Source organism: Cebus imitator, unplaced genomic scaffold (assembly GCF_001604975.1).
Source record: "Cebus imitator isolate Cc_AM_T3 unplaced genomic scaffold, Cebus_imitator-1.0 Scaffold520, whole genome shotgun sequence".
Taxonomy (NCBI): Eukaryota; Metazoa; Chordata; class Mammalia; order Primates; family Cebidae; genus Cebus; species Cebus imitator.
In genome coordinates, this window is record NW_016107835.1 from 1,510,724 (window position 1) to 1,523,777 (window position 13,054).

Genomic DNA, 13,054 nt, shown 5'->3' on the forward strand with positions numbered 1-13,054 from the left:
CTGAAGCAGGAGAATCACTTGAACCCAGGAGGCAGAAGTTGCAGTGAACTGAGATTGCACCACTGCGGCCCAGCCTGGGTGACAGAGTGAGACTGTCTCAAAAACAAAGCAAAACAAGAAACTACTGAGATACTGTTTTCCATCTTTCAGGGTGGTGAGTATCGAAAAGTTTGATAATGTTCCATATTGGTAGGTTGGCAAGAAACAAGCATTCTCATAAATCACCTGTGGAAGTTTCATTGGTATAACCTGTGTAGAAGGCAATTGGGCAAAATCTAGAAAAATAAATTCATTCACCATTTGGTTCAGTTTCATACTTCTAGGAATTTATCTTACAGATAGACTCATACATGTGCTGAAAGATGTATAAGATGATATCTGGTGTGTGCTGCATTCAGCGCTGCACAAGGATTTAAAGACCCAAGAGGGAATGGTGGGGGATAAAGAAAGACACAGACACAGACATAGAGGAAGCTGGGCCAGGTGATTTGAGAGGTGAGGATGTTAGTTTTTTTGGCCTTGACCTGTTTTAGTGTACTTTATTTTATATGTTTACAAAGCACATAGCAGAGGGAGGGTGCAGTTACTTAGAACAGCCTGTGGTTATTATTTTTATACTTCAGTTAACATACTTTAGCTAAAAACTACCTTGCAGCAAGGTTAGTAAAAGCTGGTTATCTCTTTTTAGGCCTGTTTGTTCTTCTTTGAGACATACACATTCTCCTACTGCGGTTTCACTTTTCTGAAGTTCAACCAAAGTTCACAGCAGCCTTGCTGCTGATACCCCTAGAGGGGGTGGGCTACTCTGGCTCCCTACAATGATATACTACCAGGCCATTTATTTTTTATTACATATTTTTTTGAGACAGAGTCTCAAAAGGTACAAAGGGGTATAAAGTGAAAAGTTTCCCTACCCTCTGGAAGCAAATAGTGTTATCAAGATGGTGTGCTGAAAAATAAAGATGGTGTACTGATAAGTTAGCACAGTGGCTAAGAGTAACAGGTGCTGGAGCCAGACTTCCTGGGTTTATATCCTGGTTCTACCATTTACCAGCTGTGTGAACTTAGGAAAATTCCTCTCTGACTCTTAGTTTATTCAGCTGTAAAATGAAGATAGTTGTCATACCTGTCCCATAGGGGTACAGTGAGAATTTAAGTGAGTAATACAGGCAAAGTTCTCTAAACAGTACTTAAAAGAAAACAGCCACAATTTAAATGTTAGCTATTCTCTGTGTGATATAACCCTTCTCTTCTCTTTGTATACAATTCCCACACAGCTTGGCATCTTGCATTTTTTACTTAACTAAATACCTTGGCAATCATTCCATAGCTCCATGTTATTATAATGACAGCGACATAGTATCAGAGTTTATTTAAACAGGCTACCAGCAATTTTTTTTTTTTTTTTTTTTTTGAGACGGAGTTTCGCTCTTGTTGTCCAGGCTGGAGTGCAATGGTGAAATCTCACCTCACCGCAACCTCTGCCTCCCAGGTTCAAGCAATTCTTCCGCCTCAGCCTCCCGAGTACCTGGGTTATAGGCATGTACCACCATGCTCTGCAAATTTTGTATTTTTAGTAGAGATGGGGTTTCTCCGTGTTGGTCAGGCTGGTCTCAAACTTCCAGCCTCAGGTGATCTGCCCGCCTCAGCCTCCCAAAGTGCTGGGATTACAAGCGTGAACCACCACGCCCAGACACATTCTTTATCCTATTATAAACAGGCCTGGCCCAGCATGGTGGCTCATACCTGTAATCCCAGAACTTTGGGAGGCCAAGGTGGGTGGATCACATGAGATCAGGAGTTTGTGACCAGCCTAGCCAACATGGCAAAACTCGTCTCTACTAAAAATACAAAAAAACAAAAAAAATTAGGTGAGCGAGGTGGCGGGTGCTTTTAATCCCAGCTATTCCAGAGGATGAGGCAGGAAGAATTGCTTGAACCCGGGAGGCAGAGGTTGCAGTGAGCTGAGATCTCACCACTGCACTCCAGCCTGGGCAACAAGCAAGACTCTGTCTCGAAAATAAATAAATAAATTAATTAAAATAAATAGCCTAGTCCTGTATCATCTTATACATACATCTTTTAGCACATGTATGAGTCTATCTGTAAGATAAATTCCTAGAAGTACAAAGCTGAACCAAACACTAAATGAGTTTGTTACTTTTTAATATTTTGCCCAATCACCTTCTACACAGGTTACACCAATGAAACTTCCACAGGCGATTTATGAGAATGCTTGTTTCTGGCCAACCTAATAATATGGAACATTATCAAACTTTTTGATACTACCCTCAAAGATGAAAAACAGTATCTCAGTAGTTTTTGTTTGTTTGTTTTGTTTTTGAGATGGAATCTCGCTCTGTTGCCCAGGCTGGAGTGCAGTGGTGCAATCTCAGCTCACTGCAACCTCCGCGTCCTGGGTTCAAGCGATTCTCCTGCCTCAGCCTCCTGAGTAACTGGAATTACAGGCGTCCACCATCACATCCAGCTAATTTTTGTATTTTCAGTAGAGATGGGGTTTTACCATGTTGGCCAGGCTAGTCTCAAACTCCTGATTTCAAGTGATCCGCTCCCCTCAGCCTCCCAAAGTGCTGGGATTACATGCATGAGCCACTGCACCCCAGCCGAATTTGAGTATCTTAAGCCCCAACTGTATTTTGGATTTTGCATCATGGCCATCACTGTTGACCTTAATGGGCCTAGTTTCACTTGCTTGAAGGAGGGTTATTCCGATTAAGAGAGAGGTAAGGAATAAATAGCAGGTAAAGTGATAGAGTTAGAGTAGGCATTAATTTGACAAAGAGGAAAAGAGAAATAAGGGAAATGGTTAGAAGAGGGAAGGAGAGGATTTTAGGATGTGCTTAAAATGCAGACTATGAAAAAGGAATCTGGACCGGGTGCGGTGGCTCACGCCTGTAATCCTAGCACTTTGGGAGACCGAGGTGGGTGGATCACCTGAGGTCAGGAGTTCAAGACCAGCCTGGCCATCATGGTGAAACCCCATCTTAAAAAAAAAAGAAAGAAAGAAAGAAGAAGGAATCTGGAAGACCTTAACCGCGTTAAAACTGCAGGGACGATGGGCACTGCCAGCTACCAGCTGGCTGACCTTGTGCGAGTCACTTAACCTCTCTGGGGACTCATATGCCTCATCTGGAAAAATGGCCTCATAGTCCCTACAACATAGGACTTCGGTAAGCACTAAATGAGAGAACACGTTTAACAAATTCAGAAAAGGGCATGGCAAAGTTGTCACACTGTAGGACCCAGCGGGGAGGTCTCTTCTCCTGAGCCCTCGAGCTGTGTTTTCCCAAGGCATATTCGCGACACGTTCTCGCGGCTCCAGCCTCTAGGCCGGAATGGCGCCAGTGAAGACCGTGGTATAACCCGCTGTGCGCAGGCGCGCGGCGAGCGAGGAGGGGTTGCGAGGGGCGGGGCTGCAGCCGCCTGGGCTGTTCCAACGAGCGACACCGCCCCCGCCGCGCCCCGCGCCGCCCTTGCTAGCAGGCGCCTCCCGCCCCCTGCATTGCTGATGCTGCTGCTGGCAGACATGGACGTGGTGAATCAGGTACGCGCTCCAGCACCGTGGACAGAGCCCGCCGCGGCCCGGCTGCCCGGGCCGGGTAGCTCTGGCCCGCCGACTCTGGGAGGTAGTAGCCAGGATCTGGCAGCGGAGACCTGGTCCTTGGCTCTGGGGCTGGGGGTCTGCGGCAGGCGAAGGGGAGGAAGGGGGAGATGGAGAAAAGGAGCGCGCTCTTTGCCGCAGCAAGGGCCATCCTCACTGCCGCAGCGGGGGGCCCCTGGAGCCCAGCTCACTCCTGGAGACCGCGAGGGGAGAAAGAGGGGCCTGAGGGCTGGAGTGAGGGCAAGGGACAAGGGGAGCGGAGACTAGAAGGAATTTGGGGGGGGCTGCGGATAAGCTAGGAAATAGAGCGACAGAAGGTGTGGGGGCGGGGGTGGGGGAGAGGGCTGGCAACCACCCCTCCCAAACAGACCGTATCCCCATAGGCGACCACCCCTTCCCCAGAGCAGACCTAAGGGACAATCCGGTTTTGCTCCCTCCAAAATCCCCAGTCTCCTCACCCCCAACACATAGCTACTGAAGCCATGTCCCAGACCTCCCCCACCTTAATCAGTCCAGACCCTCTCCGCTGTCTCTCTCTCCTTGGCCACCTCAGAAATTCACCCCCCAACCAGTCCCAACCATTCCCCATCCCCATCATTTCAGACCTCCACTACCACTGCCCCCCCACCCGAATGCACCCAACTCCATCCCCACTCTCCACCCGAACCCCTTCCCCATCTGACTCGCCTTTACATTTCAGACCTGCTCCCTCTCCGTAACTAGTCCTGACCTCATCCCCATCTTCCTCACCCCCGACCTCCTCTGTCATCTGACTCGCCATTTCTTCAGACCTCCCCATCAGTCCTTGGACCCTGGGGATCTTCTCTCAGAGACCCTGGGACTCACACCTTCCCCAAGGTGTCACTTTCTCCTTCTCACTCCCTCCCTGAGGTCACAAGCTCCATCCTCAGGGGTCATTAACTGGCAGCCTTGCACCTCACCTCCCTCTCTACCTCCAACAACCCCACCCTTTCCCCACTGTTTCTCTCCTCAGCTGGTGGCTGGGGGTCAGTTCCGGGTGGTCAAGGAGCCCCTCGGCTTTGTGAAGGTGCTGCAATGGGTGAGTGTGGTCCAGGCTGTTGGGGGAGAGTGCAGGGAGAGAGGGAGGTTATGGGGTCCAGAAGAGCAGGGGTGGAGTAGGGGCGGGTAGACAGGGATGAGTGTGGGGGTTGTAGGGGATGGGGAAATTGGGCCCCATGGTGAGGTTTCAGGGGTTTGAAGCCAGAAAACAGATGAGCTGTGACGTCACATAGGGCTGAGGGTACCCCCGTCGTGAAGTGGGAGATTGTGACGTCCTACCTCCTCTCCTGAAGTGAGGGAGGGGTGGGGGAGGTGGAGCCTGTAGCAGATGCTGGGTGAGAGATGCAAAGCCAGAGAAACTCAGAGACAGTGAAGGTGACAGAGAGAATGAGAGACAGGGAATGAGGGACAGAGAGATGGAAATACTGAGAAAAAAAGAGATATAGAGATGAGTAGAGAGAGATGAGAGAAGAGACAAACAGAAACAAAGGGAGACACAGAGAACAGAGATGCAAAGAGGAAACAGACGCAGAGAGAGGCAAGAAAACGGTGAGGGAGACAGAGACACTGAGAGAAAGAGACACTCAGAAAAAAGAGAAATGAACACACTGAGAGAAGCAAGAAGGAGACAGAGAGAGAGCCATCTGAAGACTGAGTGAGAGACAGGACAGAGAGACAGAGACAAACAGACCAAGAAACAGAAAGACACAGACATACAGGCCTACACTTACACAGACAAACAGAGAAAAAAAGAGACAGAAAGAGACACTGAGAGATCGGATAGGCAGAGGCAGAAAAGATCAGAGACAGAGAGACAAAGAGACATCTGAGAAAGACAAAGACACATAGAGAAACAGAGATACCGAGAGAAACAGAGACACAGTGAGATACACAGAGAACAACAGAGACAAACAGAGAGGAGGGAGGTCAGAATGGAGAGGCAGAGACAGAGAAACAGGAAGAGACAGCCATACCCTTGTAATCAGCTTGTCCTTGGTCCCGATGAGCCCTGATTAGGGGGTGGGGGTGGGGACTGCTCCATCTGCTGCTGCCTGTGCTGGGCCCCTGATCTGTCCAGAGGAGGGCACCTCCCTCCCACATGCACACAGGCTCACTGTGGCCATCCCCATCCCTGCTGCCCAAGGTCTTCGCCATCTTCGCCTTTGCCACATGCGGCAGCTACAGTGGGGAGCTCCAGCTGAGCGTGGATTGTGCCAACAAGACCGAGAGTGACCTCAGCATCGAGGTCGAGTTCGAGTACCCCTTCAGGTGTGCTCCCACCCCGGGAACCCAACAGACCTGGGAGAGGAAGGGGCAGGGTGGAACTGGCCAATACTTCCCCCACCCCCAGTAGCTCCTGCCCAGCTTCCACCTCAAGAGGCCACATCCCCTGGGATCACTGAGCACCTGCCTTGTACCTGGCACTGCTCTGGACTCTAGGACTATGTGGTGAGCAAGGCAGACATAGGCCATGGCCTTCTGGCTCTGTTCCAGCAAAGGGGTAAGGGACAGGCAATAAACAAGATGCAAAAGTAAAAGACAGGTGTATATATATACCTTACCCCAGTAGGTGCTCAATTAATGTGAGCCCATATTATTATTTAGTCCCCATTCATTCATTCTATACACATTTTTGAGAACCTATTGTATATCAGGTACTACTCAAAGTGCTTGGAACATGATAGTCACTAAAACAGACCCAACTCCCTACCTTCATGGAACCTACATTATAACAAATAAATTAACAAAGAGGATAATTGCAGACTGAGAGAAACTCAAGGAGGGGATCCTCATGTAGGGTTTTGTGGTAGAGAATAGAATAATGAGGGGCACTGCTTACATATAGGGAAAAAATAAACCCAATTAAACGATTCTGACATTTATTGAGCTCACACTGTGTGCCAGGCACTACACTGGGTGCTAGGTGCACAAGAACGAGCACGGCTGGCATGGGTGCTACCCTCACAATGATATTTACCTCCTGCAGGGTGGGATGACAGAGACCCATAGACACAATCCCAGTACGGGTTTCTGAGACTCTCCCACTCTTTGGCCAAATTACATAACTACTCTGAGTCTCAATTTCCTCATCTGTAAAAGGGAATACTAATGATATCTACCTCACAGGGTCGTGGTTAGCGTTCAATGAGTTAATACTCATCAGGTGCTTGGCACAGTGCCTGGCACACAATAAGTCCTCCATCAGTGTTTGTTCAATAAGTAAAATAAATTTAAGGGACTCAGGAAAGAGGACAGGGATTGAGTTGGAAACTGGGGGTTTCTGAGCACTGAGGGTAAATGTAGGTTCAAGAGATCACCCAGTGGGGGGAAGAGTGAAAATAGAGGAAAACCTAGCACAGGCCCTGAGCAATGATGGAAAAGAGAGCAGGTGCCAGGAAAGTGTGACGTGAGAGGCAGAGGGGCAGCCAGGTATCCATGAGTCCATAGAGGCAAGGGAGAAGAGAGTTTGGGGAAGGAGGGGGAGCTGGCAGCATGGGACACTGCTTACAGCCGGCCTTTGGGGATCCACAAGACCACAACCATCCCCTGTGCCCCCTCCCCATGTCTCCCATGTCTAGAACTGTGGGTTCTAAGGCTCTAACCCACAGGTCCCCCAGAAAAAGTCTTTGCCCTTCCCCCTGAGCAAATTCCCCCAGACTGCCCTGATACCCAAAGACCTCTCACTCCCTCTCAGGGACCCCCTCTCCTGACCCAGACCACTAGAAACAGAAACTCAAATCCAGATGCAACTCCTAGCTCCATCACTTAGGAGCTGTACAACCTTGGGCAAGTAACAACCTTGCTAAGCCTCTGTTGATTCATCTGTAAAAAGGGTATAATAATGCCTGCTTTTTAGATGAGAACGTGTACTGGAAGGAAATTGAAAAAGAAAAAAAATAATAATGCCTGCTTTAGAGAACTGCTGGAAGCTGTCATTAAATGAGACAATTATGTAAAGTGCTTAGTAGGTGATTAATAAGTGCAAGCCTCTTCCATCAGGGCCTTTGCTACACAAGGGCATTGGCACCATTTGCTCAGTCTCAGGATCCTGGCCTCCAACCTGAGACCGTACTCCAGTACTTCTCCCCACAGACATTTTCTTTCCATAGCCCCCACCTCTCCTCCATCACACCACAGGAAAGGCCTTACTCCCAGGACACCTCCCCTCTTCCCTCACATACACATACCCTGTTCCAAGATCCCTTTACCCTCCTTTCTGTCTCTCTTTTCCTATTGTCTAGTCACTGGGCTACCCTCTGCTACTCATACATTTTTTTCTCTCGGGGACCTGAACTGGGGTGGGGGAGAAGAGTCAACAAGAGGTAGGGAAAAAACAAGGTTCAGATCCCAACTCTGACATTCCCTTGCCAGCTGTGTGACTTTAGGCAAGTTAATGCACTTCCCTGAGCCTCTGTTTCCACCTCTGTACATTTCATTTGATAAACATTTCTTGAGCACCTGCTAGGTGCCAGCACTGTTCCAGGTCATGGAGATACAGCGGTGAAAACAGAGGAAAAAGCCCTGCCCTCTTGTAGTTACAGTCAAAACCAAGATTAAAAAAAATAAAATACAGGCCGGGCACGGTGGCTCACGCCTATAATCCCAACACTTTGGGAGGCTGAGGCAGGTGGATCATGAGGTCGGGAGTTCAAGACCAGCCTGACTAGATGGTGAAACCCCGTCTCTACTAAAAACTACAAAAATTAGCCAGGCGCGGTGGTGCACACCTGTAATCCCAGCTACTTGGGAGACTGAGGCAGGAGAATCATTTGAACCTGGGGGCCAGAGGTTACAATGAGCCAAGATTGAGCCATTGCACTCCAGCTTGGGTGACAGAGACACTATCTCAAAAAAATAAATAAATAAAAATAAAATAAAATACATGATATGTCAGATAGGGACCACTACTAGAGGTGGTGCAAGGAAGGAAGCAGCCTAAGGAGTGCTGGTTAAGAGAATGGTTCCATTTAATTTTAAGTAGGGAGATCAGGGAAGGTCTCACTGAGAAGGTGACAGTTGAGCAAAGCTTCAAGGAGATGAGTGAGAAAGACCCAAAGCTATCTAGAGAAGAGCATTCCTGGTAAAGGGAACAGCCAGTGCAAACAAAGATCCTGGGGCGGGAGGATGCCTGGCAAGTTCTAGAAATAATCTAGAGGCCAGAGTGCTTGAGTTGCGAGTGAGGGACGAATAACACCTATCTCACCAGGATGTTTTGAGCAATTAATGAAATGTGACTGGTACATAGTAGGTGCTCGATGAATGGTTATTTCCTCCTCCTGGGGCCTTGTCAGAATCAGGGAGACCCATGACTGGGCTGGAGGGTTGAGGGGGTTCTTAGGGGCTGGGCCACACCTGCCCACCTCTGTCTACAGGCTGCACCAAGTGTACTTTGATGCACCCACCTGCCGAGGGGGCACCACCAAGGTCTTCTTAGTTGGGGACTACTCCTCGTCAGCCGAATTCTTTGTCACCGTGGCCGTGTTTGCCTTCCTCTACTCCATGGGGGCTCTGGCCACCTACATCTTCCTGCAGAACAAGTACCGAGAGAACAACAAAGGCCCCATGATGGTGAGTCCCCACAGCCACTTGCATGTAGGGACCATGGGGACACGGGACCTCAGGGAAACAGCCATGCTCACAGACCACACAAAATCCCAGGCAGGCCCACATGCAAAGAGCCACCATAACAGCCACACATATAGCTGCCGCTGCTATGAGTCCACACCAAGCATCAGGGACACAGAGTCATAGAGTCACGGAGACATACAGCCCATGCAGAATCCCAGACAGGCCCACACCTGAGAACCTTCCCGCTCTCACACAACCACACAGCCTAGATCAAAGGAAGGGGCCCACAGAGGTTCACTGTGACAGTCATGCATGTCGTCATGCCACACAGACACACTGATTCCTACACCGCTGTACTCACACACCCTCAGCCTAGACACAAAATGACAAAAATTCCCACATGCAGATAAAAGTGGAAAGACACATTACTTTTCACAGATTCGGAAATCATCCCACAGAGTCCGCCTCCCCCCAACACCCACAGCCACATAACACAATCACACTCCCACATCCTCTGTGTCATGTACACACACAAGCCCAAGCTGGGAGGGCCACCTTCAGGTGAAAGTGTTGTGGGCTTGAGAGCTGAAAAGGCAGGGGAGACACAGGCCTCTTCTGGGGGACCACCCCCACCAAGAAAGCCTGTGATCTGAGGAGGCCCCAGGGCCTAGTGGGAAGCAGTCCACTCACAGTGCCGTCTTCCTCACCCCTGCTTGCCTTAGGACTTTCTGGCCACGGCTGTGTTCGCCTTCATGTGGCTAGTTAGCTCATCAGCATGGGCCAAGGGACTGTCAGACGTGAAGATGGCCACAGACCCAGAGAACATTATCAAGGAGATGCCTGTCTGCCGCCAGACAGGGAACACATGCAAGGAGCTGAGAGATCCTGTGACCTCGGGACTCAACACCTCAGTGGTAAGCCCTGGGTGCCGGCTGGAGGAGGGAGACTGGAAAATAGTCCAGTCCAGCATGGGGAGTGGTGGAGTGGGATAATAAGAGGAGAGTCAAGGGAGATCCAAGGGGCGTCCCTGGAGAAGGCATGCCAACAGCAGCATTGAAGGATGAGCAACCAATTGCAACCACTGTGACACCACAGACTGCCCCGAAAGGGGGAACATGAGAGCTTCTGTCCAGATTAGGTTTAAAAGACCGGGATCCCAGACCCAGCCTAGTCATGTGGAATTTCTGGCAACTCAGCACCCTCTTGGGACCTCAGTTTTCTAATGTGTAAAATGAAGGAAAAACTTGAAATGTTTCCCCACTTGGATGCCCCCTACTGGCTGGAGTCAGACTGTCTGAGTTCACTTCCCAGCTCTACTCTTGCAAGCTCCCAGACCTGAAACTCGTCACAGTCTCTCAGAGTTCAGTTGAGCATATAATCGAAGACTAATAGGTCCTGCTCCAAAGTTGAGTATTTAGTGAACTAATAATACGGAGTGCTCAGAAAAGAGCCTAGCACAAGGTAGTCATATACAAGGGTTACAGATGCTAAGATGCTAAAATTACAACTTTTCTTTTTTTGGAGGGGATAGAGTCTCACTCTGTCACCAGGCTGGAGTGCAGTGGTGCAATCTCCACTCACTGCAACCTCCGACTCCTGGGTTCAAGTGATTCTCCTGCCTCAGCCTCCCGAGTAACTGGGACTACAGGCGCGCACCACCACACCCAGCTAATTTTTGTATTTTTAGTAGAGACGGGATTTCACCATGTTGGCCAGGATAGTCTTGATTTCTTGACCTCGTCATCTGCCCGCCTCAGCCTCCCAAAGTGCTGGGATTACAGGCGTGAGCCACTGCACCTGGCCAGATTACAACTTTTCTTTCTTGTCATTTGCTGGATTTGAGACTTCAGGTAACTTCACCTCTAAGGCCTCAGTTTCCTCAACTATAAAATGGAAATATTACTTCCTGTCCAAAACTGAATTTTAAGTGAACTAATAACATGTAAAGCTCTTAGAAGAGCATAGCATATAGGGAAAGGTACATAAAGTGTTTTATATCTTAAAATGACTTTATGTGGCCGGGTGCGGTGGCTCACGCCTGTAATCCCAGCACTTTCAGAGGCCGAGGCAGGCTGATCACCTGAAGTCGGTAGTTCAAGACCAACATGGAGAAACCCTGTCTCTACTAAAAATACAAAATTAGCCAGGCATGGTGGCACATGCCTGTAATCCCAGCTACTTGGGAGGCTGAGGCAGGAGAATCGCTTGAACCTAGGAGGTTGCGGTGAGCCAAAATAGCACCATTGCACTCCAGCCTGGGCAACAAAAGCGAAACTCCATCTCAAAAAAAAAAAAAAAAAAAAAAAATAAAAAAAAAAAAAAAAAAAAAAAAAAAAGTTTGTATCCTTACATTTTACTATATTACAAATTTTAATTTACGTTTTATACATGCATAAACGTGTATATGTGCATATGTGCAAATAAGTAAATAATTGTATATGTAATACTGATAGATAGCAGTATCCCCAGGACTCCAAATCCTTCTAACACGCCCTCCCCGCCAGAGGTGATTTTTCTGCACATCGACGTTCTCGCGCTGGGACTCAGAGAGGGTCTGCGTTTCGGAAACCCCCACCCTGCGGAGCCAACGGATTCATTCCCCGCATGCTCATTACCGCACGCAGGGCCGCCAAGGCAATGGGCAGGGGACCACAGCCAAGCCTTGTCTCCCTGCAGGTGTTCGGCTTCCTGAACCTGGTGCTCTGGGTCGGCAACCTGTGGTTCGTGTTTAAGGAAACAGGCTGGGCCGCCCCGTTCCTGCGCGCGCCTCCCGGCGCCCCGGAGAAACAACCAGCACCCGGGGACGCCTACGGCGATGCGGGCTACGGGCAGGGCCCCGGCGGGTATGGGCCCCAGGATTCCTACGGGCCCCAGGGCGGCTACCAGCCCGACTACGGGCAACCAGCCGGCGGCGGTGGCGGTGGCTACGGGCCTCAGGGCGACTATGGGCAGCAAGGCTATGGCCCGCAGGGTGCGCCCACCTCCTTCTCCAATCAGATGTAGTCTGGTGAGTGACCGGCGAGCGGTGCGGCCAAGGAGGGTACAAGAAAGGAGACGAGCGGGTCAGTGAGCCAATAAGAGTCAGGGGTAGAGAGTAGGTAAGATGCTTACTGGGGCAAGTAAGGACTTAAGTTTGAAGGAGCCAATCAAGAGGCAAAGCTACCGGCAAAGAGCGGAAAAATTAGCCAATGAGTGAAGAAAAGAAAAATGGTGCGTCAAGATGAACAGAATGAAGAGCCAATGGGAGGGAGGTAGAAGTGCAACTCCGAGGAAAGGCGTGGGGAGAGAAGCAGGGCAACCAGTAAAGGAAGGGAATAGCAGGGACTTGCGCAGTGATGAATCAGCGGTGCGCAAGAGCCACAGAAGCGACAAGGTGGGTGGTGGGTCTTAGAAGCGATGGATAACCCAATAGGTGATAAGGCCAAAATAGATGGCGAGGGTAAAAGGGCGTGGATCTTGAAAGTCAGACAAGCTCACCAATCCGGGAGGAGGGGATAGATCTGCCACCTCTCCCCAACACTCGAGGGGAGGGAAGTAGTGTGGAATTTCAAAGGAGGAAGAGGGGCGGGGTGGGGTCCTGGAAAGGCTTGCTGGGCCTTAAAGGAGAAGTGAGGGTCCAGTTCGGTGGCTGACTCCTGTATTCCCAACACTTTGGGAGATCGAGGCGGGCGGATTGCTTGAGGCCAGGAGTTCGAGACCAACCTGGGCAGCATGATGAAACACCACCTCTACAAAAAATACAAAAATTAGCCGAGCGTGATGGCATTTATCTGTGGTTCCAACTACTCGGGAGGCTAAAGTGGGAGGATCATCTGAGCCCAGGAGGTTGAGGCTGCCGTGAGC

At 49.8% G+C, this 13,054-nt stretch overlaps 1 protein-coding gene across 1 annotated transcript in view; it reads left to right on the top strand.

The window, feature by feature from the left end:
- Positions 1 to 3,458: 3,458 nt before the first annotated feature.
- LOC108293051 (synaptophysin) overlaps positions 3,459 to 13,054 on the top strand; it is a 12,521-nt gene continuing 2,925 nt past the window's right edge. The window contains exons 1-6 of the mRNA XM_017514235.2: positions 3,459 to 3,565; positions 4,617 to 4,682; positions 5,787 to 5,911; positions 9,016 to 9,211; positions 9,934 to 10,125; positions 11,888 to 12,218. Coding sequence (XP_017369724.1) covers positions 3,530 to 3,565; positions 4,617 to 4,682; positions 5,787 to 5,911; positions 9,016 to 9,211; positions 9,934 to 10,125; positions 11,888 to 12,214 — 942 coding nt within the window. The 5' untranslated portion in view covers positions 3,459 to 3,529 and the 3' untranslated portion in view covers positions 12,215 to 12,218. The remainder of the gene's footprint in view (positions 3,566 to 4,616; positions 4,683 to 5,786; positions 5,912 to 9,015; positions 9,212 to 9,933; positions 10,126 to 11,887; positions 12,219 to 13,054) is intronic.